General features: G+C 38.7%; 1 protein-coding gene across 1 annotated transcript; it reads left to right on the top strand.

Moving 5' to 3' along the window:
* Positions 1-1,365: 1,365 nt before the first annotated feature.
* On the top strand, positions 1,366-14,917 carry cdhr2 (cadherin related family member 2). Its single transcript, XM_029442247.1, is given in 32 exon segments — positions 1,366-1,440; positions 3,221-3,277; positions 3,375-3,434; positions 3,611-3,750; positions 3,967-4,056; positions 4,249-4,338; positions 4,432-4,449; positions 4,451-4,555; positions 5,161-5,307; positions 5,631-5,706; positions 5,794-5,903; positions 6,528-6,749; positions 6,848-6,997; positions 7,135-7,296; positions 7,398-7,459; positions 7,561-7,804; positions 8,574-8,813; positions 8,921-8,990; positions 9,071-9,636; positions 9,638-9,656; positions 9,752-9,823; positions 10,101-10,150; positions 10,254-10,405; positions 11,033-11,129; positions 11,217-11,305; positions 11,416-11,487; positions 11,776-11,911; positions 12,292-12,413; positions 12,553-12,666; positions 12,767-12,847; positions 13,164-13,224; positions 13,322-14,917. Coding segments are annotated over 31 exon segments (3,816 nt in total). The 5' UTR covers positions 1,366-1,440; positions 3,221-3,222; the 3' UTR covers positions 13,466-14,917.
* Positions 14,918-15,016: the final 99 nt, after the last annotated feature.

Below are 15,016 nucleotides of genomic sequence, written 5' to 3'. Positions count from 1 at the left end.
GACTCTCAGTTGTTAACACATGTATATAGGCAATTCTCTCTCTTCAATGCAGTTCGTATAACAGCTGGATATTTTACAATGAGTAGCAAGTATTTTTAGTCTATATTTTGAATCTGTTTTATAACAGAATTAATCATTTGTGTGGCATCAAAAAGGATTATTTATAAATCCAAAGAACCCTCTTGGACAAAATCGCCTTACAACCATTTGATTTAGAACGGACACAACATTTTCTGTACACATGTTGGGCTTTCCAAGTGTGTTTCTTTAAGGGTAGGGTCAGGTAATTATTGCTTTCAAATGTAGTCAGTTACTAAATACAAATTACATGGCAATTTTGTCATTAGTAACATAATCCATTAGATTAATAAATAATCTGAATCCTATTCGATTACTTTTGGATTACTTTAAAACCAAACATTGAAAAATATTGCAGTTTATAAAATATTGGTTTCCAAAAATATTCATTTTTCAGCATTTCCAGTCAAATGACCTTTACAAAAACAGTACTGGCACTATCTACAGGTGTGCGTATTCTACAACATGTGGGACGTGCTTTTCATGAGTTATTAGCATTGGTTTTAATGGGAAGAAATTGCCATATTTTAAAGACGTAATGAAACACGTAATCAACTAATGCTTTACAATGTAACTATAATCTGATCACACATTTTTTCAAATGTAATCCGGGATGATTATAGACACTTATTTCTTGTAATGTGATTATGGAATCCCGATTACAGGTAATCCATTACGACCAATCCATGTACCTCGATTCTAAAGACCCATTTGACACAGTTTCATCATCATTTTGTTTGTCGGAGTAAAGCGGTGTGGGGCCGTGCTTCTGTTTTGAGGCAAATGTCTGATAATGGATGAATCCAGTGGGTAGAACAGAAGATAATCCTTTGTGTAATGCCCTTTAATTAGACAAACAGGCCAAAAGGGAGAGTTTACTGGGGAGAGCTCATTAGGGAGGTACATGGATCCGTGCTTTCTGAAAAAGGCCCCGGCCCACTGATTAGTTCTGATGAGCCATGTTGTTGCCGTGACAACAACAGCACCCATTCAAACAAAAGAGCTCCTGGGTGCTGGTATGGACACTGGTGACCCAGTGTGGCGTGATGCCATGTATTACCGGTGACAGGGCTGGCCAGCCAATGAGGGCCCTGTCTCTCAGTACTACCCAGGCTCATACAGCCAGAATGGAGCCATGTGTGAGAACAAACAGGTGGATATGTTCATCTATCTTACTTCAGTATAATGCTTTTGAGTTTTAACAAACATACACAGACGGGGAGGAGGTTTATTGCTGTGCGTTCCTTGTTTGTGTCAATCATTTATGTTTACGACTACAGGGCGATAATCACTAGGAGGAACAAGAGTCAAAGTCTCATCTAGACATCAGTGAAGGAGAAGCTCCTCTGTGAACGTCATCCAGTAAGTCTGACTGCTGCATTTTAAATTAGATTTACCTTTTCAAAATGTTAGCGTGATCTTTTTACTTACAATGTCATAGTGAATGATGGTCAAATGTATGTGTACTTCAATGTGCTGATAATGAAAAGATAGGAAAGCTGCTCTTCAATCTGACATCGTAAAATATCTTTTCATACTGTACTGTGACTGTAGGATCCAGTCACACCTTATACTCGATACATATTCAAATGAAACAAATCTCAGAAGCATAGAGATGTCAGAGTGGTTCATCCTCTAAAGTCAGCATTACATATCAGTTTATTCTCATATTTACTATGAATTGGTCATTGTTCATAACTTTCAAAACTTATCAAAAGTGCAGTTTCAATGTTTTTATGTCTTTACACGAAGTAGAAAAAGTGGAACGAAAAAAAAATTCATTCATGCATAGCCTCATTAACATAAACTCTAAACATGTACAAACTGAATCATGAATGTGAGGCATATTGTAAAATGTCTTATTCGTTGTTGGTCCCTTGAAGATTAACTACAACTCAATGATGTGAAGGCGTTCTGTTCCCTAAAGCTGCTCATGTTTTATTCAATTGTTTCATATTCTACTGTACAAGTTCTTGATTATATTGGAGAACATGATGTAACCACATGTTTATCGTTTCACATAAAGCAGATCTTGCCTAATTACCTCTAACTTTATCAATAATAAAAAGGAAATTCCACAGGGCAGAAAGCTGACGCTGCTCTCTTCTCTCTGTAAAGAAACTTTCCAACACGCTACGACACTCTGCTCAGTGATAATATTGTTAATGTGGGCGTGGACATACGCAACATGCTGTTAAATTTAAACACAGGCACAGTTTGTCTGCCCTTTTGTCCAGCTGCAAAACTGAATACTTATGGTTACATCATACATGTTGATTAAATAAAATAATGATGGTGTTTACAGGAAGACAAGGTTTTAATATCAATGGCTACATCTTTCACCACAAATCTTCTAGATAAGTGAGACGGATGAATAAATGAAATGTGTTATTAAAATATAATACAACGTTATAAAAAGGGCTGCAAGTTATCATTGTTTGCATTATTGATGAACTGATTATTGTTTCAATTAATTGATGAATAAATTAGTCAGAAAATAGTGAAATATTCCATCATCACAATGTGACGTCTTTAGATTCCTGGTTTTTCTCCGACCAAGACGCAAAAAAACAAAAATCTACCATTGACAATAATATAAATCAGAAAAAAGCAGTAACGCCTCACATTTAAGAAGTTAATTTTTTTGTTGATATGTTTTAATGACAGCTAAAAACTGTAGGTCTTGACAACCGTTTGATGGATTCCTGCAAACATTTGTATTGTCTTTCACTGATCCCCTTATCTTCCATCTAATGGTTCGGGTCAAACATTTTTATTTGACCAATACTTTGTGACCAAATAAACTAATGGCATTCCCATCATCCTCAGCAGTACTTTGTGTGAAGTGCTAATTAGCATTCATTCTAACACACTAAACTGAGACGGTGAACATGGTAAACATATTGCCAAACATTAGCATGTTAGCATGCTGACGTTATAGCATTCAGCTCAAAGCTCCACTGTGCATAAGCACAACCTCACAGAACCACTAGCAAGGCAGAAGACTCCTATAGTCGTGTTGCTTGATTATTAATCATTTATCAAAGTAGTTGCCAACCAATTTTCTGCTGATTGACTAATCAATTAATTGACTAACTGTATCCGCTCTACTTATTAGATTGATCTTTCTTTTCATTTGCAGAAATGGAGGGGATCACAGGAAGCATGTTACTGTTGTGCCTTATTAGCTTAGCTAATGGTGAGTATTCAGTTAATGTTATTGCAATTTTGTCATTTTGGCTTTAAATCACTACTTAACATCTTATCATTGTACTTATACTGTGTGTTTTCTACAGCAAATACCAGTCCTACAATTACCACTGTGGTTCATTCTGTGTGTGAAGACACCCCTATAGGTATGTGTGTGTGTGTGTGTGTGTGTGTGTGTGTGTGTGTGTGTGTGTGTGTGTGTGTGTGTGTGTGTGTGTGTGTGTGTGTGTGTGTGTGTGTGTACATCATTGAAAACAGTTCTTATTTCACTTTTGTGACATTATACCTCAACAAATGTTCCACTGATGTTATTTTTGTACAGGTGGCTATGCGTTTAATATAAACGCAGTAGATGCGGAAAATGACCCACTGACTTATTCACTGACTGGGGCCAATGCCCAATACTTCCGAGTTGACAGCAGCAGTGGGAGTGTATCAATCAAAATGCCACTGGATAGAGAGGTACAGTGAGGACACTTTAGTATTTAACAGTTTCAATTGGTTTCTGTGTTTCATCAATTTGTTTTCAATGATTTTATTCTAGGCTTCTGATATTTTGTCGCTTGGAGTTAATGTCTACGATGGTCAAAGTAATGTAAGTGACATTTCATTTAGTGTTCATCATCCATTTCATTTCAGTTTGTTCATTTTACTCATAGAGTATGTAATGTCTTTCAGACACAAAAAACTTTAACTATAATATTATCAGACGCAAACGACAACCGACCCATATTCAAGCAGCCTACGTATGATGTTAACGTCCCAGAAGTAAGTCAAGCATATATAAGTTAATAATGCTCCTAACCTATTTGTTTATTAGTTTATCTACACCAGCATCAATTTGCCAATCCATCATGATGTCAAAATGAGCTTACACGCTGAGAAATATTTGTGTGTTAATAAAATTGTTCTTTTCCTTTTCTTTTCTGTCTTTGTTTTTATCTCTATCCAATGCATAAGAATACCACCGTAGGTACATCTCTGTTTAAAGTGGAGGCCACTGATGCAGACACTTCAAGCGCTGGTGTTATTCATTACACAATTGATGAAGTAAGCTTTTTTTGTAAAGCATGTAATTGATTCATATCATATTCTGATATTCCATAAACTTCATTGAAGCATACTTTACACTGTATTTTCTAGGTTACTCCAAATGATGGATTCAAGTCTTTTCAGCATTGTATCTACAACTGGTGAAGTCAGATTAAATGGAAATCTGAATTACACCGGATTGAGCGTTTACTATCGGCTGAAGATTAACGCAAGTGTAAGTACTATGCAATAGTAAAGGAATAGTTTGACATTTTGGGAAAAGCTCTTTCTTGCTGAGAGAGGTGGGAACATGGGCACAACACACAGAAATGAGAGCCGTGCCAATATTCTCCTCTGGGCACGAAATGTAATTAGTATATTTCCCAAAATGTCGTATTAGTCATTTATATTGGACAGCTAATTTAAATAAACTTACATGCATGTAAAAGAAGAGCAGACGAATGACCATAATGTTGTAACATTTACTGCCTGATTGTGATATGTTAAGAATCCAATAGTTTTTACACATAACATTTACTTATTTTATGTACACTTACTTTAATCATGACATGAAAAGTTTAAGGTTCTATACCTCTGTAAGTTTTGTAAGGCACAACTTTGATTTTCATTATGCTATTAATACAGCAAAAAAATACAATATTTGAACAAGCCAAATAACATTTTCATGATATAATTCATTCATACTCAGTTGACACCACTAAATGTGTAGATAGATTTCCCGGATGATTCTTACATTTTGTTAGATTAGACTAATATATAATTATTATTGTGATAAAACAAAAATGATTCATTTCAACATCCTTGTGTGTTCTGTAACAGGATGGTGGAGGCAAGTGTTATTCTAATGAGAACAACTACTTCTCAAGCATTGCTTTTTCCTTTGTTACGGTTGTGGACGTCGCAGACCTGGACCCACAGTTCATTGGTACTCCCTACGTAGCGAGAGTTGAAGAGAATTCTGCTTTGGTGAGTGCTGATGCATTTCATTCATCGGAAAATAAGATGAACTGCATTGATGAAAAAGGTTTTACAATCAAAACGTCATCCAGTGCTTTCAGTTTTTACATATTTTTACATTTCTTTGTGTGACATCAGCTTTGAATTCTGATGTACATGTTGCTATTGTCCTTGTCTCAGCCTATTGTGTATATTTCTAATGTATATTATTTTTTTGACAAAGCAGCTTCAAATTGTGGTGTGATATAACAAAGTTACAGGCACTAAGCCTGCTTTGAATTTTGCATAAATGCTGCTTCTGGTTTCAGAAAATCTTTTTTTTTCTTTGCCAGGGCCATTCTGTGTTTAAAGTGACGGCCATAGACAAGGACACAGGAGTCAATGATGCTATTATCTTCAGCATTGAAAGTGAGCTTCATCAACTTAGTTCGAACAGAGTGTTGTTTTCACTGAGTGAGTAAGTAAGAAATGTTGCATCCTACATTCTTGTGACAGGTTCCACAGCAGAGGGCCTGTTTGAAATCTCACCAGCTGATGGCATCATATCTGTATTGGCAAATATTGACAGAGAAGATATTGGTGACACTGTTACCCTGACTGTAAAGGTAAGGATTGTTTTTTGTGTTTAGCCTAGCTTAGCATAAATGTGCGCAATATTAGAATTACCGTCCTGTTTTCTTTGCAAAGTTGTGGGCATGTGAAGCCCTTTGAGAGGACATGCTGTGATTTGAGGCACTAGTGAGCTACAATATCGGGGAAGGAGTTCAGAGAGAAAATGTTGTTATAGTTTAGCCTGCTGCTTAGCTGGGTCTGACTAGCTCATAGCTACAGTTAGACCTGTAATGGTTAGCAGCCACGAGCTTCGCTGTTGCCGTTATTTTCAGACTCATCTTGATAAGTCCGTCTTCCTTTTTTGGGTTGCTTTTCAGTGTAGCTAGTTGTTGCCAATGCTGGAATAGCAACTTTTCCTGCAGGATATTCCGGCGCTGAATCAGGCTTTCACCGAAGGGACGTGCATGCACATCTGCACTTGTTGAACAGCCCTCTCTCTGAGGTGACTTGTGATTGGCCAAAGTCTCAGATTTCTTAAATTACAATGTGCTGAAAGGATATTATGCAATTTTAGCCCAATGATGCCAAATAAATACTGCCTATCCCAGCTTTAATTGAGAACATTTATTTTTGCAAATGTCGAGACAGTGAAATTATTATATTTTGTTCTGTTTTAGGCTACTGAGTCTCAAGAAAACATCCACGGCATCAAGGCCAACACTAAAGAAAATGTACAGATCAACATCATTGACAAAAATGACAACAGGCCGGAGTTTTACCAGTGTGGAGGCTCGGGAGACAAGCTGTCCTGTGTGAATGCAATTCACTTCACAGGAGAGGTCGTTGAGCACTCCTTAGGCTCTGTTTTCATCAACATGACAGTCAAAGATCTGGATAAGGTGAGACAATTGACATTCTTCAACTAAATGATGCAGTTTTCCTGTATAATAAGTGAATTAATGATCAAGCATTAATTATCTTTCTTGGCTTTTCACAGATTTCCAAAACTCAACTAACCCTGGAGGGTCCCGACAAGGCCATGTTTTCTGTGGAACCTCAATCCACCATGTCAGACAGCATTGTTCAGCTCCTGGTCAAGCAGCCCCAATTACTGGATTTTGAAGAAAAACAGAAAATGGTTCTACAAGTAAGAAAAATGTAAAACAGCCCATGAGTCTGTGGTAACAATATGAGTGACATCTTTCATCTTTTGGTTATCATATTTGTGATTCTTGAAGCCCTTTATCAGTCAAAGGTGTTTCCTATGCTTGTGTTATGGTGCAGGTCATTGCCATAGATGAAGAAAAAAGCACCTTCCACTCCACTGCTACAGTTACTATTAACATCAAGGACGCCAATGACAACAGCCCCAAGTTCCCACAGGACACGTATAAGTTGGAGGTGCCTGAGGGCTCTCCTGTTGGAACAATATTGGGCAACTTTACTGTAAGTCCTTTAGTATCTGGATTCTTACAGTCTGAGCTTGCATGTAGGAACACTTGAATAGCACTTGAGGATCATACATTGCTTTGTTTCTTTTAACCCAGGCAGACGATCCTGACACAATGGATAAAGGCAATATCACCTACAAACTTCTTCCAGAAAGCATGTATGCCAAACCAGTTATTCTGCTTATTTTAATACAGCCACTGTGCACACTGTCACACTAACTGAGACAACACCACTAATCAGTCTGTATCTGTGTTTCAGACGACTGTATTTTGACGTGGACCCAAATACGGGCACAGTTTATGTGAAAAACGCAACTCTGTTGGATCGTGAGGTCAGATCTCTGTATTCAGCCACTCTCCAGGCCAGGGACTCAGAAGACAAGCCCGGCAGCACGGTACTGGAAATCACTCTGACTGACATCAACGACAATGCCCCAGTCATGAACAGGGACTCTTACCGGGAGTTTGTTAAAGAGGGTGAAGAGCTTGAACTTACGATACAGGTAATTGTGGGAGAACAATAAGAGAACTCATCTTATGGGGGTTGATGATGTGATTAACAGGATTTCTGATTTATTTAATTCTCTGTATAAATAAATAGATGGATAGATAGATAGTGTTAATGGGAAAAGGAAAAATACTTTATTGTGTCTTTAATTTGGGAAATATAAATAGTGAAAGTTGCAAAAATCTACTGAAAAGCCAAAACTGTGGACTGATTTTCATAATTTTAGGTTTGGAGGACGTGGACCCGATTAAACTTTTCTTTTAGTCTGAGCATGTTTTTTTTTGTTTGTTTGTTTTTACAGTTAAAGGGTTACTGGGTTATAGGCCCCTATTTCCAATTAGGAGTCAAAACCATGATGGACAGTTAAAAAAAAAAGGTGGTTTTCCCACTTTTGTGTGGAAGAACTTGATCGGTCTGCACAGAGCCTCAGTCCTGTCTAACCCCTTTGGCGATTAACTCAAACAACGAATCAGGCCTCATCACCCGACATCAGTGCCCGACCTCACTAATGCTCCTGTGGCTGAATGGGAGCAGATTCCTGTAGCCAGGTTACACAATCTTGTCAACAGCCTTCCAAGAAGACAGGAAGTTGTGATAGCAGTGTAATAATGACCATAGTTTGGGACTGAGATGTTCAACAGTCACATACGGGTGTCCTCATGTCTTTTGCGGGTGTTTGCATACTTTTGGTAATGTGCATTAGCAATATTAGGTAAGAAATGTAGTTTCTAAATCATTCCTTGTAATGTTTCTCATTTTGACAGGCAACTGATGCAGATGACTCTGATACATCAAACAGTCAAATAATTTTTGCCATCGAACCAAGCACGTACAGTAATAACTTCACCATCGACGCTATAACCGGTGTGTTAAGAAACAAGGATGAACTTGATCGCGAGGCCCTGGACCCGAAGCTGAACGGGAGGATCGAGCTCAATGTAACCGCCACTGACAAGGGTATTCCCCCATTGTTCGCCATGGTCACAGTTATCATCATTGTGGAGGCAAGTCTTCAGCAGTTTGTAGCAAGGTATTGGTGCTGTGTTTCTACTGATGCTGCCACTCCTGGTGAGGGTGATAACTGTCAATGTTTTCTTCTGATGCATCCTAGGATGTCAATGACAACGGACCACAGTTTAAAGCCTCCTTTTACAAATTCTCTGTCAAAGAAGCAGAAAAAGGTCAGTGTTTAACAGCAAAGCACTTTTAAGTGTTCATAATTGTGTGGCTGGATTTTAATTATATTTCCCTATCCAATCAGGCGCCTTTGTGGGTTCTGTTCAGGCTCAAGATTTGGACCAAACGAAAGAGTTTAACCGCATGACTTTCAACATCATTAGCGGAGGCTTTGGTAGCTTCAACATTCGCAGCTTTTCAGATGAGCCGGGTTACAGTGGAAACATCACCGTGGAGTTCGACATTGAGCTGGACTACGAGAGCGTTCACAAGCAGTTCAATCTGCTGGTACAGGCAATAGATCAGGAACAGAAGACAGCTGAAGTGAAGGTGGAGGTGGAAGTGTTGGACGTGAACGATGAGAGGCCCGAGTTCAACCCAGACGGCTCTGTGACGGTGAAGGAGAACACCACCATCAGCGGGGCTGTTGGAAGCTTCACAGCGCAGGACAAAGATGGAAACCACTCACTGGTCTACGAGCAGGAATCCATCAAATGCAGATGCAACGGCTCTCTGACTGACTGCAGCTGGTTTATCCTGGATCCGACGGGGGAAGTCAGAGTCAACCCGGCGCACACAGCGGATTATGAAAAATGTGACCAGGTGGTGATTGAGGCTCAGGTGGTGGACGAGTGGACAGAGAAAGGAGAGAAACAACAGTGTCAAAACAGGTCTGGTTGTTGTACAGATAACAAAAGCATAAAAGCATCAAGTGAAGCATGACATATTAGGTCACTTAACTTCCTTTTTCTTTGATTTATTTCAGGACAAATGGTGATCAACATTGAAGACATCAACGACAACGCCCCAGAATTCATTTTCTCAGATTCTGTATTTGGTGAGTGTATATTTAAGATCTTTGACTGTAAGTACATTAGTACAGTATCTAGAGAAGCTTTTTCTTGGCTTGTGCCCTCTTAAACTTAAACGTTATGCTGTTCTACTCAACAAAAAATTGTCACTGGAACAAGTAATTTAAACCAATACATTTCTTTTAATTTATTTTGAACAAATGCAAACATTTAAAATGTACAACTGTTGGCTGAATTTAGTCATTTTGTCTGTATTGTCAGCAATATAAAGTTTAAAACTGATTTTCCTTCTTTGGATTTTAGTTGTGGTGTCAGAAAGTGCAAGTAAGGGGACATCGGTAGCAGGAGTCACTGTGAGTGTGAATTAAAAACAAATATTGACATGATTACCTTTTGTAAGTGAGATATGGGACATGACGTCGACACATTCTTGCTTGTGTCTCTTGCTGCTCTCAGGCTACAGACCGTGACTCTGGAATAAATAGGCAGATTGACTTTAAAGTAACATCAGTCCAATTTCAAGACACCAACAATCATACAAGTAACATGAGGCTGCTGTGCGAGGCCGTCACCACACAGCAAAAGGACATTTATGTTGGAATTATTCAGTGAGTACAAAGTCAGTTATCAGCATGATACGGCCATATCTCATTCTCTCTAAATATGTGTTTTGGTTTTCTCACAAGCTTTGATGTTGTTTGCTGCTGCACTCATTTTACATTTTTGAATGGAACCTGGACCAGAGCCTCGCTTTGAACTGACTGTTAATATGTCCTGTTGGACAGTACTACAAAACTGCACTACAAAGTAGACTAAACTACAAACTAAACACAATTTAAAAAAGATACGCAAAAGGATCTCAAAGAGACACAAAACAACTACAAAGACAAGCAATTGAAATAAAAAGAAACACAAGACGACAACAGAGCAACAAAACAATTAAAAAGAGACCCGGAATAACAGAGAGGAGCAAAACAACTACAAAAAGACACACAAAGTACTACAAAGAGACAAGTAGCAACAACAAGATAGACAACACTGACACAAAGAAACACAAAATGACTGGAAAGACAACTACAACAGAAAAGAGACAAAATGACCACAGTATGTTTCTTTCAGAGTGTCTTGGCCCTATGTAGGAGGGCTGGGGTGGGATTATACATGTCGGTGCCAAGGGGCTTGTTGTCTCATAATCTGTCCATGGCTTCCCTCGTGATTTCTCCCATTCTCCACAGAACTACCGAGGGGCTTGATACATCACTGAAAGGGAGGTATTTGGTAACAGTAAGTGCAACTGACAGCGGCAAACTCTCCACCAGCACCGTACTGAAGGTGAGTGACTCAAATCATGCAGCTGTATTTTCATTCATGAAAACACGAGACGGACAGTAAGACGTCACCGTGTGTTTTCTTTTGCAGATTTTCGCAGTGGATGAATCATTTAGAGTGGAACTTAAATTTACTCTATCCGAAGCCGTCGTTGAAGAAAAAATCAACGAAATCACCAAGTACACTTCTCTATGATATACTGTGTTTGAGTCAAATTTGAATGTGATAACAGTAGATTGTTTAACATATCTATGATGTGTCTTATCGAGGTATTTTCTCTGATCTCCAGTGCGCTTATAACTGCCACCAAGGCTTCTGTGCAAATTGCTGTAATCAGGCCTGATTTTCCTGAAGCATCCAGGCAAGTTCCCTTTTCTCATCGCCTCTAAACTTCCCCATACATCAAAATACATGATGCAGTCTGTGAATACAGATATTAAAATAGTAAATTATTGGCTGGTGTCAACAAAATAATCTTCAGTTTGTCACTTGCATACATTGCATCCACTAGGTGGTGCCAGTGTCCCTGTACACTACCACAGTGTTGAGGGCAAATCATTTGCTGATAATTGTACATGATAAATGCAGCAACAAAAGAGGATTTTGATTTCTTTATTTTAAGTGTCAGTGATTTCTATTTTTCTCTCAGGGATTCAGGTAACACGATCATAGTGGCATATTTTGTCTACTCCAACGGGACCGCTCTTACCTCGAATGAAGTGGAAAAGATGATCTCAGATCCTGAACACTCTCTTGTACTTATACAGCTTGGCCTCGCGGACATTGTGAGTATGAGACTTTTCTTAAGACATTTTCTGATTTGTCACACACAAGTTTATCTAGAGGTAATTATTCTAATGGTTTATTCTAACCCTAACCCTAACCCTAACCCTAACCCTAATCCTAACCCTAACCCTAACCCTGAAATGATAACTACAATTGAATTCATCATTATTATAATTTACTAGATTTTAGAATGTACAAAAAATCAGGATGTCAAGATGTCAGTAAACGGTCAGTTTGTTTCATTATAGTGTGTTTTTATTTGACATTTAATGGCATTTATAAATGAACATGTCAGTTATAGATCTGACAAATGTAAATGAACTCTCATAGGTTCACAGACAACAATATACTGAAGATATATTTCTTACTTATGTTTCAGGGGAAGGCTCCTGTGATCGAAGCAGAAGCCGACCCTGTGAAGTTCATCCTGGTAGGGATGCTGGCAGGCCTCATCATCGTACTGGCTGTCCTCACCACTTCGCTGATGTGCACTCGCAGAAAGTAAGAAAAGGGATTTGGAACTTTGAATAAAGTTAGGGACATGATAATGAACTATCAACCACAGTTTAGTACCATTGATCTAAAAACATCCATGAGAGGGACTGTGTCGGTTCACTAATCAACTCACGTCACACTACAGCTACAGGAGGAAGCTGAAGTCAGCTAAAGCCATGAACTCTGCATCCATGGTGACCTCTGACAACCAGAAAAGCGGCCCCGTGGTGCCTGGAACCAACAAGTACACCATGGAGGGGTGAGGAGGAGACAACAGCTTTACAAGATAAATGAATGAATAAATGACATGAAATATAACCCGTGTTTGTGCTCCCATGTACGTCATTATCCGCTTACAGGGCTAATCCTGTTCTCAACCTCAACATCGACACGGCCATGGTGCTGGATATGGACGACGAGTCAGATGTGGACAAAGTCAGGTAAAGTAAGCCTCTGCGGGACCGTCTCCACCGTCCGTTGAGAGCAGTTATTTGCTCGGTCACAAGGTGGTGGCTTACAGTGACACAGGAGCTCACACTGTAGCAGTGCTCGGTAATAAACTGGGAATGTTTCCAGGTGAACATTTTGTCACAGTGTGCGCACGACAGCATGTTGTGATGGAGGACTGGCTTCTGGCTTTATGTGACCTAATTTCAAGAAACCTAAACACTGATTTGACAGGAAAAGACTGTATTTCTGAAATGATTAATTGTGGATATAGAGATTATTTTTGATCCCTTTGTTTTTCCACTTCAGCCTCAACTCCCTGGACTGCAGCGATGATATGAACATTCCTGAAAAGGATCAATCTAACATGGTGAGTTTACATTTTGAACTACATCTTCATTTGAACTTATTTAAATATATTCTAATTTCCAAAATTGTCGGCTCTTCCTTAGAGGAGCATCCAGGAGGAGGAGGAGGAGGAGGAAGACTACGGGCCACCGGAGTACATTGAGCCTCTGGGTGCAGCGCTGGCCCAGCGGGGCCAGAAGAAAGGCTCCAAAAATCCTCCTGCGGGTTTTATTAACCCCGCGTTCAGCACGACAGACCTGTGATGGAAATAAAGAAGGGAGACCAGAGGCCTCAGATTGTGTTGCTTCTCTGTAATCAGGCTGATCAAGTTTCCAGTCAAACACTTTGATGGTGTTGGAAGAAGTCCTTGTGTCTTCAAGTAGCCTTCTGTTGTGACCAATAGTTATGTATTATTGCTGATATGGATTTATGGCACCTAAAGTGATGAATTTTCTTTGTATAAACATTCAATTCAAGGGGGGATAAAAGGGAAAAACTAAATGGGAGATGTTACTCTGTGAAAACAATATAGTGATATCACATAGTGTATTGATCTCACAGAGTTTGCTTTGGTTATGGAATCGAGTTTAAACACAGCTTAACCACACCTCAAAAGCTCAGCCAGCTGTCCCCCTGTTTCCATTCTTTATGCTAAAGTAAGCTAAGTGCCTGCTGCTTCACATTTAGTGCAAAGACATGAGAGTGGTATAGACCTTCTCTTGCAAATAAGCCTAATTCCCCAAATTCTTCCTTTAAAAATGTCTTAAACCTTGTCTAGACAATGACAAATTGAACAGAAGCAAAGGGAAAGCAAACAAAACAATTGCTTGTTGCACATGTGAATCACTTTATTTTTGTTTATATATTAAGCAACAGTTTAAAAACTGTTTGGATTTCTTTTAAATTAATTGTATTATACGTTATGTCAACACACACAATGCTAATTTTTGTTGCAGCTGATGCTACTATAAAGAAAATCCAAAAAGAGGAACATATTGCATAATGTCAATGTATGAATGAATTATTTATGACTGCACGTCAGCCAAAAGGTTTAACCTTAGGCTTGTTTAATTTCTCAGTGTTTGCTTAGAGTTTGAAATAAAACCTCATGCAGTGTGAATTTCTACAAGCAGTGGATTGAAAAGATGGCTTCACTGTTTACTGACATCTAAATGAATGTATCACAAGTGCAGTCTGAATAAAATCAATTTCTCCAAACATGGATTTGATCATACTTTTGTGAATGTAACATATGAACACCAACATCACTGACACTGTAACAACCTCTAGATTAATACACATTTAAAATAGGTTTCATCACATAATTTACAACTGAATCACTAATTATGGCGTTAAAATACAGTAAGAAGTAATGCTTAAAAATACCCTCATATCATGTGTCCATTGTGCTCATTATTTTTAAATCTTTATACTTTTCACAATACAAACAAGTCAAAACGTTGAGCCAAATCTAAAAGCAGAATATAAGACATACAAAAGCCTTTCACACACACATCAAGGCAACATTTAGATCAATTTTAACTTCCAAACATTCAAACCTAAGTGACCTCCAGGTTGTGGTGACTGACCACAAGTTCATAAATCACAATCAAAAACCGTCACTGTCACTCTTCTATCATCTCTCTCGGTCGAAGCTTCGTTAAGCTTGTAAGCAACGAGGAGACGCATTGCCTTGGCTTCATATTGTCTGAGGTGCACTAAAAAAAAGCATCAACAGTTAAAATGACTCAGTGGACAATTGAATGGTCTGTGTGTAAAACATTAAAGGAGAAGAGCTAAGGATGATACATCAC

The sequence above is a fragment of the Cottoperca gobio genome, chromosome 10 (assembly GCF_900634415.1).
Source record: "Cottoperca gobio chromosome 10, fCotGob3.1, whole genome shotgun sequence".
Taxonomy (NCBI): Eukaryota; Metazoa; Chordata; class Actinopteri; order Perciformes; family Bovichtidae; genus Cottoperca; species Cottoperca gobio.
The sequence above is the reverse complement of the archived record's forward strand: the minus strand, read 5'-3'. Positions and strand labels throughout refer to the sequence as shown.